We start from the raw sequence: 19351 nt of genomic DNA, 5'->3' as shown, positions 1-19351 counted from the left end.
GACCCCACCCTGCTCCGTTACGCGCCATGCGTCTTTCGGTGCAAATTGGCAACAGTTTACGGTTTTCAGGATGTAGGTGCGTTTTTACAAAGTATGTTATCAATTGATGTTGGATCAGATTTGGACCAGTGCAACAGCTTGCGGCCGCGTCTTTCCGCCTTTATTCATTGCGGATTGTGGATTTTGGCTGATTTTTGCACGGTTTTTCAGCTTTTGAACCCCCTGCGATAGACCCCACGTGTGGACAGTCCATCCTAGAGGCGTATCTATCGTAGATAGTTTAGGGGGGGGTGACGCCCAAGATTTCGTAAGTTGACTGGTAAACCTTCAGCAGAGCCATAAAAAACTCAGTTTCTCGGTAAAATCCTCTATCGGTAGATGAAATTGCGCCTAATTCTAAGTCGATAAATTTTACTATCGATGATCCTCCTAATTTTACTATGGAAGGTCAAGTTATGCTATTTCTCCGGCCACATATTAAAGAATTCGTTTCCCAGTCTGCTCAAAACTGAGGACAACTTCTCAAGGACTCCTTTACAGTTTATAAGGTTATGACAACTTCTTTGAGCGCACCCTTTTTTCTACTCTGCCCAGGTTGGAAAATATGTCTTATAATAATAATTATAATAATCATGATAAAATAATAATAATAATATTTCTTTTTACGCGACTCAATCCTTCAGCTACCCTAATACAATATTAATTATGAATACATTTGTTCAATTAAAAAAGATATAATTTCAATCTAAAATGCTGTTCTTCCAGGGAGTCGTGTTTAAATAGACAAATCTGTCAGCTCTTCAAGTACTCCTTTAGTTTTTTTTTAAAGTGACAAATAGTCGGGAGTTCTCTAATATCAGGCTTAATATCGTCGTTCCAGGCTTTAAGAGCAGAGTAGTTCAAACATTTTTTCACATACTCTGTATTTATTCAAGGTAATGTGGGGATATTCAGATTCCCACAGTATCTTGTTGCATAGTTTGATTGCGATGATCTTTGCTGAAACTTATCCCAAAGGCTTTCTAATCTTATGTTTCGATGGAGCTGCGAGCATTTGCAATTTTTATCCAGGCTGGCACACTGCAATCTTGCCCTTGCGGCTCGTCCCTTCCTTTCAACCTATCAAGCACATTTTAAGAGATGCTGAATTCAAAATACAATGTTGTGACTTCTCTGCGAAAGATTTAGTGGAAATAAAAAGAAGAGCAAACATAAATGATGATAAGCATAAATGAATGATAATCAGTAAGCTTGGATATTCTTCTATTCGGTATAAAAACTTACAATAACAAATTACCTAACACAGTACGTACGAACTACTAAACTACACTAGAAGGACGGAACCCAGGAGGAGCAATATATCATGACTGCCCCCTGGATTATGACATGTAACTAAATATTACTAATAATGAAATCATAACACTACGTATATACATACTACATTATAGTACATTCATACACAGCAAAATACAACTTATACATATACAGTAAATAAGCAAGGAACGGTTTTGATACCAACGATCATTATGATTATGTTGATAGTGCTCATCGTGATTATGATCAGCATCATGAGTGAGATCATTGTGAGTGATGTACTGATGGTCCAAAAAAAGCAGAACACCTACAAAAAATACGTTGCCTTGTCGGTCTTTTTTCAAAATGTGTTCCAGACAGAGCAAGAATTATAAAGGAATTAAGTGCTATTTGCGAGAAGCTCAATAGACGATCAACTGACAAAGTGATAGGCCAATAATAAACAAAACGGATACCCAAATCTTTCATACGAAACTGGTTCTAGACAGTGTTGTCCCTAGTATTAATTTGTTGTATAATTCAGAGCCCTTTTGCAACCGATTAATACTTAATGCAATACAATTTGGATTTAAAAACGTTTGCACTTTTCAGAGCCTGGTAAAGAATCTTAAAATAGTGTTTATAATGTCGCGTAAAAACGTCGATGATTACTAAACATAGAACATAAAAGACTGAAAGAAATTGAAGGGGAGGCCTAAAAAAGATGTGACTTTTGCGTAGGAAAAGGACATAAGAGTAGTCTATTTCTAAAACTAATTATAATAATTCTGGACGCCTATTTCTGCTATTTATTAAGTAACTCTTTCAGAAAGGAACGGATGCCAAGTAGCAATAAAGTTCTTCCAATTATTTGAAAATACTTTATCCCGATACTTTATCCCTCCGTGAGGCACTATGGTCCTGAGTGCCCTGAACATACAGGGCCTTTTTTAACACACTAACTAGGAGGGATTAATCCTACAGCCCCAGTTAGTAACCATTGTTTTAAAAAATAGGCCATAGTCCTCTTCTTGAAATAAGAAAGGCTTGCCCCGCAACCAATTGCCTTTGGAATAGTTTCAGAAGGGAACGGATGCCTAATGACAATAAAGTTCTTCCGATTATTTGAAAATACTTTATCCCGATACTTTATCCCTCCGTGCGGCACCATGGTCCTGAGTGCCCTGAACATACAGGGCTTTTTTAACATACTGACTAGGGGGGATTAATCCTACAGCCCCAGTTAGTAACCATTGTTTTAAACAATAGGCCATAGTCCTCGTCTTTAAATAAAAAAGGCTTGCCCCGCAGCTTATTGCCTTTGGAATAGTCTATGTGAACATCACAGGTACAAGAACTATCTCCTGTAAACTGATGTTGTTCCTTGCAATCCTTTCATCTCCGACATTGGGAGAGAGACTGATTACTTTTGTTTCAAAATACATCTACACCAACCATGGATTGTTAACGGAAACCCTTAAAAATTTCTGATGTCGAAAATCTCGCGTGGCAAAAATTCACCATATTCTTGGTACGATAGCACGTAGCTCATGGGTGTGCTTTGATAACTCGACACTAAACAAAATGGCGTCAAAACACTAAATTAATTCCCATTCACATCTTGAGATTTTCTTAACCAAAATGGTTTTGATAGCTGCAATAGGATTATTAACAAATGAGCTTGTATAATTTGAAATTGAGTTTACAATTCATCTTCATCTTTATCCTGTATGAGAATTCATAATTGATCTAATATACACAATTGGTTTATAAATGAGTGTCTGAAGCAGAAGAACTAGTCTCGTAATCCCTGTAAACGGTGGTTTTGCTTTAGCAGAGACTGAGTCGCTGTACTCTCCTCATTAAGCCTTAGCTTTTTAAGAGCCAGTGAAATATGTACTGATAGGAAAGGCCCTAATTATTTTGGAGTTTGAATCTAGGTCTTGCTGGTTCTGCGAATTTCTGCCTATTTTACTGATCGATATAGGCTATGATAACACCTCATCTAGAACTCTTTTTGCACAAGCAGGAGCGTCACTGTTTGCTGTTTTTGGTCTGGTCAAAACATCGAGTCTTAAGCCCATGCAAAACGACTAAACATTTCACTAAACATTTCACCCAACTTTTGTTTAGTGAAGTTGAGCGAAGTTTAACCAGACTGGCAAAACGTGACTAAACTTTTCACTAAACTTCACTCAACGTTTTTGAACTGCGAGCTGTCGATGACGCTGTTGGGTTGTTAATAATAATAATAATAATTGAAGCTAAATCTCCATTTCGGAGCAGTTACCCAACTACTGGGTATCACAAGCTGGTGCTATAATTTTAGCCAATCTTTTTATTTCTAATTCATCCATTGGTAAGAAATTTTTGAAGGGTGTTGTTGATACTTTTAAGAATTTTTGAATTATTTGTAGCTAAACATGTTTTTTCCATCTTGGGTTTTTGATAAAAACTTGGGCAATCCCATAAGTGTTCAATATATTCCTCATGGGCCCCACATCTTCTGCAAAGAGAATCAGAGTACTTTCCTTTGTAGTTCGCTCTTAAGTCAACCATGTTTAGTTTTAATTTCAGCAGGGATGACGCGTCTTCACACCCCAGATACTCTTTCATTTCAAATTTACTACCCTTGATAAATCTAAGTTTAGTCTTACTATTATTTCTAATGTTATTCTCTATGATTATGATCATTTTTTCTCTAACAATTTTTTTCCACTGTTCTTTGGTTAAATTTTTGATCTGATTTTCTTTGAGGTTAATATCAATCAGTTTTATGTCACTAATCACTTCTTTATACCAACAGTTTGGGAAATTTAAACGTTTTTGCTCTTCATAAACTATCTTGGTCAATCTACTTTCGTTCATGTTTAATACCTTATGGAAGTATATTAATCTTTTCTCTTTTATTCTAAATTCCATAGGCATCAGGCCACATTCAAGGACTATTCCATCATATGACATTGATTGGGGTAGAGAGTTAATTATTGTTACTGCATCTTTTTGCAATTTTTCTAAGTTTTTAAATTGCTTATTAGTTACGTTAGTCCATGTTTCACATGCGTACAGAACTTTTGGCATCAAAATTGCTTCAATCAGTTTGATACTGATTGCAAAACTTTGTTTCTTGAGTGCCTCCTGTTTAATAAGGAATTTTATTTCTTTAATAACTCCCAAGGCAGTGTTGATTCGTTTACTGATGCACAAATCCAAGGTTCCTTTGTTATTTTTCAAGTCCCCTAGATATTTATATGACTCTACTTCTTTAATAACTTGGCCATTTAAAATTAAAGTTTCTTTTTGGAATTTTTTACTTTTGCTATATTGCATGATCATTTGTTCACTTTTATCCAAGTTGAAATTCAGAAGGTTTTTCTTTTGAAACTCTTCAGCAATAGTAATCATTTCCTGCATTTTCTTGTGAGATATGGAAGCAATTAATATATCATCCTGGTAAAGTAGTGGAGTCCTCTAATAGTTCTTCTCCAGAGTCTGGTGTTACATCTGAGTTTTCTGGGTCTCCTGAGTCTTCTGTGCCTGCTTTGAGACTTTTTTGACCGATGCCGTCTGATTCATCATCCAACAGCTCTATTTTGATTAGTTTTGCTTTACATCCTGGATCAGACACAAGTTTCTCTGGGAAATGTTCCCCCTTTGATTTTTTTAGGACCTTAATAGGGGTTAAACCCTTCTTATTTAAGTCTGCCAGATATTTGATCGTTGGCATTTCTTCTTCAAACCAGCATTGGGCTGCTGTTCCTCCCATCATAACACAATGCTTTCTCCCTTGTAGGTAGAAGATTGCTGAAAGAATTTTTCTGTAGCTGTTACCACATACTTTAAAATAGATTGACATAGTAAGCTGCTTGTTTTCTTCTGGATCTAATTTGCCTTCGTTTGTCAGTACTGGAGCATTGCCATTTTCAGCCTCCCATTGTACAAGTAGGTTCTCATAATCGGGATCTTGGCCTAAATGATCGTAGTATCGTTTATCAAACGCGTTCAGCCAATATTCCATTTCCTCTCTATTTGGCAGGTATACTGACAGCCCACCTTTGAAGTTTTTTACCTTTATGTCTGTAGGGTTTGGTTTCTTCTTTCCCTTTCTCTTCATTTTTGCCATTTATTACTGCTGAAAGTTTTTCCCGTCGGGGCCAGTTAGTTAGGCCACAATCCACTTTTCTTTGTTCTTTACTGTTTCAAAGTGGCTTAGTTTAAAATACACGGTTCAGGCAGTTGTACTTTCTTGTATACCTTGCAAAATTCTACTGTTTTAGTCGAATTGCCCAAACTGGTAATGGGCCTAAGTTAGGCCTAACCTTATCACTGAAAACAAGATTCTCTGCCCCTTTTTGCTGTTTTCACGTCATCAGAGTTCATCCTTGCTTATTGTTCCAGCAGATGACTAGTTTTAATCACATGGCCACTCTGCATTCCAGTTATATTCATAGAAATATGAACTCAAATTCCTTATCAAGAAAAAACGCCTGCTCGCTTCAACAACAACAACAATCTGCAAATCAGAAACGTTCCGCTCCTTGATTCATCTAAAAAACATTTCCCAAGAAACATGCCAAAAATAAATATCTTGTAATGCAAGGTATAATCTTTTGATACGAACTGATTTCAGATTCAAGCGTTTTCTAACAAGAAAGCATTAAAGTGCTTCTTGCGATCTTCTGTCACTGAACTTCCCGCCAGTTCCAGTTTATCCCTCGTTTTTCTGTTGTTGGGGATCTTACATAGGAATTTGCTTTTGGTTTATTTTGTTGCATGCACTAGCAAAGGATAAAAATAAGAATTGGATGAAGCGACGGGGAAAGAAAAGACTTTTTAGTAGCACATTGACCAGAAAGTTGACTGTTGAAGAAGACACAGTGGCGTACAAAAAGATATGCAGATGTCTCATAAAGGATTTTTGGGTCACGTAGAAACAGGAAAACCAACGAAAACCAACGAAAGCCTTCTGATTTCCACAGCTAGTGCGCCTGCGCGATCACAACAAATGTTTAATTGGTGGCAAAACGACTAAACATTTACTAAACAACACTAAATAACGCGAAACTTTTTTGACCAGGATCAAACTTTGCCCAACACTCAACACGACAAAACAACACTAAACAGGGTAGCAAAACGACTAAACTTTTCACTAAACTTTTGGCTAAACAAAAGTTGAGTGAAATGTTTAGTGAAATGTTTAGTCGTTTTGCCAGGGCTTTGTAATAAGCCAGGGATTCAACCCATCTGGGTTAACCTAAAGGGAGGCCAGCTAAACGGATACGAGACTTAACGATCAGTGTGTATCATGGCCTCCGCCCTTTTGCAGCAAGATACACTGATAAGAAAACTATTTCTATCGTTTTTGATTTGGCACCAAAAGTTTTGTTGTGTTAACCATGAGCCAAGTTTTGGGAAACCATGCCTTTCTCTCTTCAAGAGTAGATGAAAAAATAGAGGTGGTGTTATTTTAAAGTGGCGCCCAACCTACATCAGATAGTGGCAAGATAATTCTCTTACTGAAAAGACTCAGAAATTGCGGAAAATGGAGATCAACAATCGCAACTGTGATCAACAATCGCAACAAATCTGAATCATTTTGGTTGCATTTTCGATGATGCTGATGATGATGACGATGATGATGATGATGATGATGACGTTAATATTGATAAAGCCAATGAAAGAAGGCTGTCTTTTGGTGAGAGAGTTGAAAACCCAGCACTCCTCCCACATAGTATTCATTGGTTTATGTGATTGATAGCAGGGAAACACGCAGGCTTTCGTTCTGCGCTCGAAACTGATGCTGGACGTGACAACAGATTAGTTATTTTTGGCTCGTCCATTCATTCTGAATGACGGCACTTCATGACTGGCAATGTATTATCATCAATTTTGCGGTATTCATTCATAATTTGATTAGTCGTGCTCACGCTTATATGGAGTCAGAAGACATGTTCCAGGCAATAAGCTGTATCCTATCTTATCGTGTCACTTTATCGTGTAGATAAAGCACGGAATTAGTAAGTGGTAATGCATACAGGAAACTGTGGTAGAGTAGCAGCCGAAAAGTGTCCTTAGTTTTCTTATTGCAACTTCTAAAGCAATTTGGAGAGGACTGAACAAGCTCAAATCCAAGCGCAAGACAATTTGTTGATTGGATTTAGATAAGTTTTGAAGATTATTAGAGGGCTAAAGCCCTATCAACCCCCGTTTCTGCGGTCCCTGAGTAAGGATAGGCTTAAACATTCAGAAATAGGAGTAAAAATATTAAGTAGAATTTACAATTTGATGCAAGATTCTAAAATCAACGATGGCCGTATAAAATTCAAGTCGTATAAATTGGAGAAGTCACTTTTTAAAGGGCAAGACCGCTGAGAGCCAATCGGGCCCAGATGCAGGTCCAGTGCTTGGGCCCTTTCCTTTCTAAAGCAATTAACATAAAAAGCGTTGATTAGAAATGCATATATATATATATGATTTGAAATTACCGTGTTTCTAAGAATCATACAATGTATTTTGAATAGAGACATTGTAGGTACCAGTGGACCCTTCTTTGCTTGAGGACCCAGAGGCAGTTGACCCCTCTCAGTGGGCCTGTCAAGGCGTCATCCCTCTCGTGGGCACTGCCAAATTATGATATCTAGGCAGGTGTGTAGAGCTAGGGGGCTCAGGGGGGTTGAGCTCCCCTTGTTCATGCCGAAAATTGGCAGATTTCTACTTTTGCTATTGTTTTTCAGCATTTTGTGCAGGAGCCCCCCTTGTCATTTCGATAAAACTACACTACTGTATCTAGGAGGGAAAATTTACTTTGTAGGAGCAATATAAAGTTTTCAAAGGGTACCTTCTTCCTTTGATATTCACAGTGACCCAGTTGTGGCCAACTTTTCTGCAATCTTATCTAAGCTTTGTGTAAATTTTGCCCAATTTTCTCCATCCCCTAGTTTTTAATCTGAACCAAAAAAGGCGATTTCAATAAAACTGTTCTAGAATGGCATGATATGCCTGAGTCCATTAATGGCCTCAACGTATGTACATTCGTATAGGCAAACGGTACAGTGATAAAAATCTGGACTGAATAGTGCTTTTTCCACACCTTATTGACCTTGGTTTTGAAGATCAGCAAAACTGACCGTTGGTGACAGCTTTTCTGAGCTTTGTAAAGCAGTGGCTGCGAATGTCTGAGTCAGAACCAACGACAGACGTCGTTCCTCAATGCTATATGGACACCTATGTACACAGATTCGAGTCAAATAGGGAAATTTTGGGCTCACCCCTAAGCCTAAACAGAGACTAATAAGAAAAGTTGGCGCCTTGTATCTTCTGGTGGCAAATCTCTTTGGAATGACGCGCAGACAACCGATGATAGCTTAGGTTGACGTCATAGCATTTGATCTGAGATACAATTTAGGAAAACCTAGTAGCCCAGGCGTTTGTTCTCAGATCAACCGCAAAAAGTTCTTATGGGTATCAGGTGTAACGGCTTACCACTTTCAAAGACCTTTTTGTTAGATAAGGCTATTTTTGGATTGCTCTAGTTACTATTTTCGCCTTTTGAATTAAGGGTATATTCTACTAATCGATGCTTGAAGCTCGCTGTATTTTTTACAACGTGAGACTAGACATGAGACAGTTACAAGTTGCAATTAAAATCTGGTTACTTGACTTCCACACAAGTAGAATGTGAAACAATGAACATGTCTTTTTTATTGCAATTTTCAAGTATCCTTTTATTCAGAGTGAATCTGGTACCCAGGGTACAAGTAGCCCTGTCTAGCCGAGATTTTAATAATTTGAGCTTATTTCAGCATTTAAACAAAAAAGGCCTATTCCCTTAAAGGTTCGAATCATATGATGCTGATTTCATATTGAAGGATTTAGCAATTAGCTTGTTAGTGTGGACACCTTATTCAAGTTTTATCAATAAGTCTTCTTCTTGCAAAAATAAATCACTGGAATGCGCAGGTCGCTAGAGAGCAGAGGTCGTTAGAGGGCACAGGTCAACAAAAAAGACACGGTTGTTACATAAGTTGGTTAACGCATATTAGGCCTTAGTTAGATAAACTGCACTTTTAGTATCCTAAAAAGACACATCAAAATACGACATGTCGATTTGTTAGACTAGTAGTTAGGTCTGTACCCTGGGTACCAGACTCACTATATATCAAATAAGATAGAGAGTCTGGTACCCAGGGTATTAGGTCTGCTACTCCAAGCCACAACGCTACTCAACCTACTCAACTGACAAATGAAATTATCCAACTTTAGGCCAAGAGTTCTTTTCCATTACAACTGAACCAAAAGTTAGACGTAGAAAAACTTGATACGTTGTTTTTAATGAGGATAGAAAATGGTACAAACTGAAAAAAATTACGACTGCTCTTGATGATAGTAACAACATCGATCGTGAAGTTTTGATGATTTTAAACATGTTATTTGTAAACTAATAAGTTGAAAATGGATATAATGGAGATGTTTTTCTTGTTCGATAAGCAGTTTTACAGATAGGAAATTAAATAAGTTTGTTGTTTAGAAAGATATGTTTTGCTTTGTCATGTTTAGGTGGATTAAAAATACCCTAAAGTTTCGTTTTAAAACGTAAGACGAAACCAATCTTGTAAGAAACGAGAATTTGTTTGCCAACAGAAAAGGAAAGGAAAGAGAGAAAAATTAGTCTTCTGTTTTAACCAGACACAAACAAGTTCTGTTCCTTTTAGGTTGCTGTCAAACAGCCTCTTTTGCTATGCAGCTCTGACGTTATAAGCCTCGTATTGACGTTATGTTGGGCTTGAGTATAAAAAATGGGGCATCACAGACCGAGTAAAAGTGTTCTTCGTTGTTATCTACCGGATACATTTACAGCATCAACGAAAGCAAATTCACAAGAACGATATTCTTTTATCATTCTTTTCAAAAACTGAAAAATTGCACAAAAATTATAAAATCTAGTTAATCGGATAGTCGCAGATGACCACGGAGAAGGAAAAGTGACGGAGAGGGGGCAAAATAAAAAAGGGCGATATTTGGGATTTAAACGACACGCGAATGGCACATTTTTTAGATAAATGGGAAAAAATGACTTTTTACCATTGGTGGAAAAATGTAAAGATGGGGGAAGCATGTGGTTCCCAGTTCTTTCGATTCCAACGGAACCGGTGATGAAGAGTTTTTAAATATAGAAAATGGCTTTGAAGGAAGCTTAAATTTTGAATCATTCTTAAGCTTTTCGCCTGACACTCTTCAGATAGTAAGATGTCATAACATAGATCGAAAACTCTATGCTAGGAAATATATACTAAATATATACGAATATGTACAAAGTTGTGGATCAAAATGGGCCAATCAGAAACGCGAGCACATGACCACTGAGTTAAGGAGACGTCGTCTAATATGCTTTGTTCTACAACAAAACAACAAAACATACTGATACGCGTATAAGAGGGTTTAATATAAATGTATAAAATTCAGTTGGTGACCATCTGACAAAAAAGCTCTGACAAAAAAGCTGGATACTTTGCAATACCTTGACAATTTCTAATGGTTCTTTACTTTGTCCATATCACCAGGAGTGTATTGCTATAAAAACAAGGGGTCCGGGGAAAACTTCTAAAACAAGGAATAAGCAGCGTTATTCTTCTAAAGAAGCAAAGGGGCTCAAAACATTCGTTACTTATTACGCCCCCTTCCCCACTTATATGCAGTCATTGCAGGCTGGCAGTTTGCTACATCATAGCGACCCAGAAAGTAAACAAACAATTGCCATTTCTTTTTAACACGGTTTTTTGTATTTCTTATTCAAATCATTTCAAGAATCTCTTAACTTTATTACTCTTCTACTTGGCATCTAACTTGCTTTCAATGGAAATTACGTATCATCCTCACTTTTTGCCCCAGGCCCCTTGCAAGTCTGTATATTACTCATCACTGTACCCTTATTAAATGTGGCGTTAAAAGTCGAGAAGTCGTTGTTTAGCAGACGTTAAGTTAAGTCCATTTTATGATCTATTGACACACCTTTTCGCAAGAATGCCTCCAGGCTCTTTTCCAAAAACAGTGTATTTGATAAAATTTTGAGGGCGGACGAAATTCAGTGATCTACTAATGAAAAAAGCTTCGGCTGATGGCAGCTTATATTTAAATCTCATCTGATGCCTTTTCACTATCCGTCGTGAAATTATCATATAGCAAACATAATCCTTCTTTATAACGCTTCACTGACCTTGATCAATACTATTCCGTTATAAAAGTACCCGAGCAAGAGGATTTCATCAAATTCAGGCAAAGCGACTCCCCGAAGCTTCGTTTTTCAATATCGAATTTCAATTTTCAAATCTTGAGACAGCCAAGAGACTCAGGTGAATCTTCGAATAACTTCAGGTCAGACTGTAAACGAATTAACCTCGATAGACCCCAAGCAAAGCAGATTATCGTAGCACAAAATTTAAACCCATCCTGAAAAAAGGTCTTTAGCTGCTCTTTAAAAGGTCGATGCGAGGTAGGGTAGGGAATCAGAAAGAGTGAGCATGTGGCGCAGCAAAGAACCCAAGGGGCAATTCACTTTTGCAACTAGCGTACAAGATTTAAAATCAAAACAAAAGGATTTCCACGGACTTTTAGATTCTCATCGAAGGATTTTCACCAAACGCGTTCAAGATTTTTCTCGAGTTATTTGCTATTTGAAAGGCCCTTTGATTTGTCGGCTTGGGCCAATCCAATAATAAGATGGCTTTGAGGGTGGTTACATTTCAAGAAGACAAGAAACTTGGTATACACTCAGGCCACCCTTGCAAAAACTCGCGAGTGGTGTACTTTTGGTCGAATTATCGTTTAATGTACATAATGAATTTTTTGTCATTAAACAACACTGGTAATGCTAGTCGGTGTGAAATTTAAATGATTATCTCTAAAATAGGGGTTTTATGGCCATGTACGCAGGATAGAGGAGCGATGCTGGGTGCAAAGGGTCATTGAGATGGAAGTGGCAGGGGACTGGGCCACAGGGGACTGGGCCACAGGGACTTGGCCGCAGGGTCTCAGAGTCTATGGTCCTCATAAATGATATATTCCATTTTGAGAAAGAAGTTAATCAAACGAAACAAAATTACAAGAAAGTGATTTCATGTTATAAGTTCTTAAATGTATCAAAGCCAATCTATTGGACGTTGTCGCAAAAACGAGGAATGGACTGCATTAGGTCAGAATTTAGGATACGTTGCCAGGGAAATGAGAGCGTCTTTGATCGATTTGGATGATTTCGACCTACGGTATAGCAAAGGCTGGAAATGGGGAAAGTGACAGTAGTGATAAATGAACATCGAATATAATTATGATAGAGATTAAAATTAAGAATGAGGATGCTGTTGATGATTAAAATGACTGATGACAGTGATTGATAATGGCGATAGCAGTGATTCATTATGATTGATTGCTGGTGATTCTGTTTCGATTCTGTTGATGTTAACTGATGGATGATGATGATGATGATTGATCGATTGATATAGTTTATTGTGATCACTGATCAGTTGCCGTTATGATGTTGGTGATGATGTTGACTGATCATGTTGATGATAATGTTGATAATCTTTATAAAAGCAGTGTTTCTAATGTTTTCTAGTTACATGTATCACCGTTGATTGATCGGTCTAAGATTTGACAAGGAATGAGGCCAACTTTTTCTGTTATTTCATACATCGATCTGAACCAATTACCAAGTCTAAAATCGCAACAACAATCAAACAAGAACGAACAAATTGGGCGAATTGGATTTTACAGATCAACAACGTTTTACTTACACTAAAAGTCACAGACCACGAAATTGCACAACGAAAAAAAGTTCTTTTAGAGATAATCTGTATTGTAACAGGCTTAAGATAGATGTTTAAAATATGGCAATAAAGAAATGTTTGTGTGTTCTTACACAGTGCGGAAACAGTTTCCTCAGTCGCTCCTTCACAGTCACATAAAATTTTTACATAAGAAACACAATGTTATTTATTTAGAGCTTAAACGCTTCATTGGAATACTGCAGCTAAAACACTACGATTCATAATCACTAATGCAAGGGTTCATCAATATAAAAACAACAAGATCGAAAATACAGGAAAAGGCAGATTCGCGTACACGTTAGAAGGATATCAAAACCTTGGGGCAAATGTAGTCAAAATAGGGGACCTCTGAGTCTGAAGGTATGCACTTTACGACTGTTTCTCGAAAATGGGGGCATGTGGCGCTGTGTCCCCAGGTTCCTACTTCTATGTAGAATTAAGAGGAATTTTTATGAGACGCCAATCATGAGGAATCAATTTTCATAATCAGCAGCTTCTTTTAAAAAACTTAAGAGTGTATACCAGTAACCTTTATATATCTATAATTGTGCCCAAGTTTAAAACCCTTCTTTTTTATAAAAAGATGTCTGATACAAAATGGGTTATTCTAACAACAACTCCACCGTGAATAGAAGAAAAGCAAGATGCTGGGATACAACAGGCGCCTGTGGGGGTCTAGGGGCCAAGTAAAAAGGTGCGAACTGGGGCACCAGGATAACGTGAACATTACTTTTAAAAACACTCTATCCTTGGAATTTTTGGAAAAATACCCCATGTTCTGAGACATTGTTCCTTTTCTACCTGTGCCCCACCTCAAAAGCTCCTTTCGCCAAAGAGACAAACTCTAGCATGAGGGACATTGACGGAGATGGGCGACTACAACATTTTATGAACGAAACATTTAATTGATAATGATAGCATATAAATACGCTGATAATTTGCACACATTTTACCATTTAAAAGCTCCCTTGAGCATTTGGAGAATATGGCCAACCACTTGCCTTTATGCTTTCCTAAAACACATCTGTTGTTGGCATTACGAAACTTTTTAAAAAACCCGCCCTTATCAAACCCCCTTTCCGAGGGGCAAATCACTCTAAGAAAATCTCGTACACATTTCGTGAAAATCCTATTGTTTTATCTGAAAATCCCCAGAAATCCTTTCGTTTTAGGCGAAATCTCGTACGCTATTGGCAAGAGTGAATCGTCCCTCGCCCCTTTCTATGTGTTAAAAACATCGTCAATACGAGCGAGACTCATTCCTCTCTATCATCCCCATTTTATACCCCCAATTAACGCCTTTTCAGAAGGAAATTCGTGGTTAACCATAGTAAAAAAAGACCAATTTCTGGTCGAATATCAGTGAATACGTTACTGACCCAGTCCAAAATGCATGGATTGATTATTCCAGTCGTCTTTGCTTTAAAAACTTGTGTACGAAACAAGATTAAGTGAATGAATCATTGTTTATTTGAAAATAGCAAATTGTTGTTATAACAGCTTCGCCTAACTGATAACCCCTGTTTTACTACCTGTTGAATAAATACTGGAAGAGCCTTGTTGGAGTGTGATACAAATTAACACGATTCAATCGATAAAAATAACACGTATATTATTATCCTTCTAAAAATACTTCAGTTTTAACACCGCCCCTAAACCGCTACAAAGAAGTGATGACATCACATCTCTTCGCATTTAGCGGAGTGGGAAAGCGGCATCGAGCCTCTATGACCGAGCCGCATCAAGACTATATAGCCGCTACTTAAATCGGGCCAGGGTTCTTTTACTTCCCGGTTTTCAAAATCAAAGTCGATCAACATGGTAATTCAAATTTTCGACATATTGCTGATTACGATAAAGACCAAATCTAAGCAATAACAACAGACACAGAACCATAGTTATCTGATTCCATGGATAGGCTTTCAAAGTACAGGAAACGAAGTGTTTTTAATGCAATAATGAATTGCAAATTAAACAATTAAAGCACACGACGCTTTTAATCAGATTTTTGGCTCAAACTAAAATCTTTTTCACGTACAAAGATCTTTGTTTTCAAAAGGCAACTGGCAAACAGGCTATGAGTCAACACCGACAAAAACAATCGAGATAGTTAAAATCAGCTGATTCCTATTTAGTCGATTTCGTAGAAAACACCTCCTTTCAAAACACCTCCTTTCAAAACACTTCTAGGGATTTGCATACTAAAACGAGTCACTTTTGTCCTATATTCAGCCCCTGATACTTTCAGAGGATTCCGCGCGAGCTCCACTTACCCTAATGAAGAAATTAAGTTGCAAATCTCTTTTCAAAGTTCACTCACCTATCTAACTTTTAGGTGAGTGAACTTTGTTGAGTGAACTCAAATAAAATGACATGGTGCCGGGGGGCGGGGGCGTGGGGGGAGGGGGGAGGACAAGTATGGGACTGGAGGTTGGATTCTCCAGTAATGCTAATGATTTCCTTTATTTCCAAAGTTAAATAGGCTGGGGAAACCAAGTTGTTAAGAGGCTGTGTAGCAAGGGGGCTCGTGGGTTTAGAGCAAATTTATATGTAGCATGGGGTGCGCCCCTATAATTAATGCCATAAAATAGCCCCTCAGCATTTCTTATGATTTTTTGCGATGGACCCTCTATTCAATTCATAGCACCACACGTATTTCTATGATGAAAAACATAAACAGGACGGTAAAGTCACATGTGCCACAATCTCTATGATTTGAAGACAGGATTTCGTTTGATTGATTTATTGGAGAGACATTCTATGTTGAAAGAAAATCATTGGCTTAAAAGGATGGGGGTTTCAAGTAAAGTATTGAATACAAAAATCTTTCAAATAGTTTTCAAAATCGATCTTTGAAGAAACATGTTTGCGACTGTTAATAACAGTCTGGTTGTGAAAAACCCTAGTTGTTTACAACAGTGGGTAGTAGTTGAGTTTGACCTGCTGGTCTATTAATCTACAAAAGGGGAGTTAGTTGAGCTTGAGCTGGCAAATGCAGTTATAAGAAAGTTTTAATCCACGTAGTTGAGACTTCACTATGGCAGTTGCAACATGATCCGGCAAACGGATCGAGTTTGAATTTGTCAAGCTGAAAAATGACACGCGATAGAATTTGTCAGAATACATTATCACATCGGTCATGACATGTCGTTTTTAAAACCTGACCTGCAATTCAAAAAAAAAATTCGTGCACGGTTGAGATCAAGGAACCCTTAAAAGCATGAGCTAGAAAATACGCCTTGCTATGAAACGAAATTACGCAGGCAGGGCATGAAATATTAAATGAATTGTTTCAGAAAATATTTTTGAACTTCTTCGTCAAACAGGAAAATTTGCAGTTTGAGTTAGGCCTAGTTAGAGAAATATATTTTGTCCTGCTATCTTGATGCGGCGAAACCTCAGAGGTCTCACACCCTCGTGGGCAACATTACCAAAAAGAGCTTCAACATACTACGGAAATCTAGTCATGTCAGGAAAAATTAAAAGTATCAAAAGACCGTTACGTCTTGGCCAGAGATTATGGCTTTTATCCTCATACGATGCAGCGATCTTGTGATAAACCAATCCAGTTATTGTTTGTCAATCCTTTCTTGAGAAAAAATCTGCCACCAGCAAATGCAAATAGTTTTAAGATTTCGTGGCAGGATGCGGCTGCAAAAGGGTTTTAAATACCCATTTTGCTGCCAGCCAAACGCTTTGATACTAAATTACATCGTAATCTATAATTTGAAACAATAAACTCCATGTAAAGACATGGTTTGTAATGCAATAAAGCTTTAGTGAACCCTGGATGCTCACTTTCCAACATGATTCGAAATCTCACCTAGTCTCGGATCATCTCTCACAAGTAGGTTTGAAATGCAAAAATTGCAAACAAAAGTGCTTTAGCTGTTGCAATCACTGCTCTCCAGCTCCGCGATAATATTCCTCAAACTGCTCGAGAGCGTTGATTTTTCCAATGAAGCTCCCAGGTATTGGTCAAATTCATCTCGATCAACATCCCCAAAAAGCTGACCATCATCGCGCACAGGCGTTTGGCTTTCTTCATGAGTGGAATAAATCGATGCCAAGTTTGAAATTATCGAAAAACTGTCTCTGCCTGTTTCAGTTACTGGATTTGGCATAATGGAGGTTGTTTGAAAAACATTTTCCTTCGACGAAAGGCTCTCGCTGTTTGGAATAACATCGAACGAGAAAGCAGCTCTGCTAACGGCGGTTGAAACGTGGGGGCTTAATTCTGGCGTTGGGGGCAAAAAGCTGTAAAAATTTGTCATTCCCTCCGTGGATCGAACGTGCAGCTTTTCTGCACCTAGGTTAGTTTTCGTTTCAACTTCATGAAGGTCGGGATTTGCCAAAGGACTGTCGCTTGGAGTTGGTGGTATCGCTGGGTTGTCGAGCAAAGCATCAAGATTTGCGGCGGATGGAATTGGCGACAACTGGCGTGGCGACGGCAGAGGAGTCAAAGATTTCTGAGCAATACTTCTTGCATTCATAGGATGATTCGCCATGGCAGGCAAAGTGCAATCCAAACTCAGTGCAAGTTTCGTCTTTTGGTTGACATCGTTTGCTGACAGCGTGCTAAATTTTTTTGTGTTTCGCTTTGGGTGTTTTCGCCGCCTTGGCTTGTACTTGTAGTCAGGAAACGTTTCAGTGTGGAGAACTCGCAGCCTTTCAGCTTCATCGATATAAGGTTGTCTTTGAGCCGGAGTTAATGTCTTCCATTTACGACCAAGGATTTTACTCAAGTCGGCGTTATGCAGCTCAGGGTTTTCCTCTGCAAGCCGCTTCCGTTCCAAATGTGAAAATACCATAAAACTGTTCATTGGGCGAGGTACTTTCTTCTTGCCCTGTAATTTCCCTCTTTCCAATTCATCGTCACTCATTCGATCTTCCTCGGCCATTATTTCTGACTTTTCAAGCCATTGCAATCGATTTTCCAGCTCACTTGTGCCTTCTGTTTCAAGCTGATCCGAGCGCAAGCTCCTGAGTTGACTTGCTGTCTGTGTGCAAAGCATCATCAGTTCTGAAGAAGGACTTTTCATATTCCTAACTGCATATAATTTTATTAATAGCCCTGAGAAGCTATAAAGATTGTTGCAATAATACAGGCATGCAAACTGCCCTGCCGCCTTCAGAACGACCCTTATCTGTCGTGTGGCTATCCCGGTGTAATTTATTTGGCACAGCAAATGTCAACATGCTGTTTGCTAAGTCTGATATGTCAACAGAGCAGGATCCGAGTGTGACGTCAACTTCAACAGCCAATCACAACGCTGGATTGTGACAGCAAGGATTCACTCGTGTTTCCAATTTCAAATAAATCTATTTTACGAGTTTCATTTGGGTTTTCCCTTTGCTTGGCCCTTCAAAAAAAATTCTGGTTGATTATGATTCTGAAGTGGCCAACGTTTATCCGTGAAGTGTCAGTCCAACGATCTAAGACTCTCACCTGCAATCAATTTAGGCGGAAACTTCGCATATGCGTTTACACCAGTCATAATGAAATGCGATAAATTGCCGTTCAAAAATTAAAAGGCCTCCTTAAACAAAGCTGCGGTTTTCCTCAGGTTGTCTTATAACGAAGGATTTCAATAGATGTCAAACGTTAACATTCTATCGAAACCTGAAAAATATGTATAGAAATTGAATAAGATAGGAAACTCGTTATTTGTTTACGCTTTTAAAGTTTAATGTAATAAAAAGCGTTGATCATGGCACGCACCTACGGAACGGAATGATAATGAAAAAAATGGCCGTAAACCGTTGCCAATTTACACCGAAAGACGCGAGGCGCATCTTATGAAGCCGCAATCCGCAGAAAACCCATTGCCAAATCCGTAGACCGCACGTAGAAATAGGCTCGAGGCCGTGAAGCCGCAAAACTATGATAGCCTCCCCCTACCCCTAAATGACGAAGATATTGGTAATTGTAATTCTGGTAATTATGGTGATAATAATAATGATAATGAAATGCTGATGATGATGATACTGACGAGGCCATTTGATGATTATAATGATGACGACTGATTATTTTGACAACTGTACAAACAAAATTTCATGTTAGTGGTGCAACCACAGGGGAAATTGGTGCATGTTGCTAGGGACAAGCCTAGGCCGGTCAATAAATATAACCTTTTATCCACAAACCGAGCAAACGTTTCATTTCAAGAGGATCTGCGTCACTTCATAAAAGTAGATTCAGTGACGCAGATAGGAAGTTCATAGGAGGGTGAGAAATT

At 38.2% G+C, this 19351-nt stretch overlaps 1 protein-coding gene across 1 annotated transcript; it reads right to left on the bottom strand.

Moving 5' to 3' along the window:
* Positions 1 to 12957: 12957 nt before the first annotated feature.
* On the bottom strand, positions 12958 to 18572 carry LOC135689213 (uncharacterized). Its single transcript, XM_065206365.2, has one exon. It carries the CDS (start codon positions 18152 to 18154, stop codon positions 16997 to 16999), a length of 1158 nt encoding a protein of 385 aa, XP_065062437.1. The 5' UTR covers positions 18155 to 18572; the 3' UTR covers positions 12958 to 16996.
* Positions 18573 to 19351: the final 779 nt, after the last annotated feature.

Source organism: Rhopilema esculentum, chromosome 9 (genome assembly GCF_057945365.1).
Source record: "Rhopilema esculentum isolate cy_ngs chromosome 9, ASM5794536v1, whole genome shotgun sequence".
NCBI lineage: Eukaryota > Metazoa > Cnidaria > Scyphozoa > Rhizostomeae > Rhizostomatidae > Rhopilema > Rhopilema esculentum.
The sequence above is the reverse complement of the archived record's forward strand: the minus strand, read 5'-3'. Positions and strand labels throughout refer to the sequence as shown.

Excerpts from the sequence above, each read along its gene's own strand:
- LOC135689213 (XM_065206365.2), bottom strand. The coding sequence starts at position 18,154 with ATGAAAAGTCCTTCTTCAGAACTGATGATGCTTTGCACACAGACAGCA.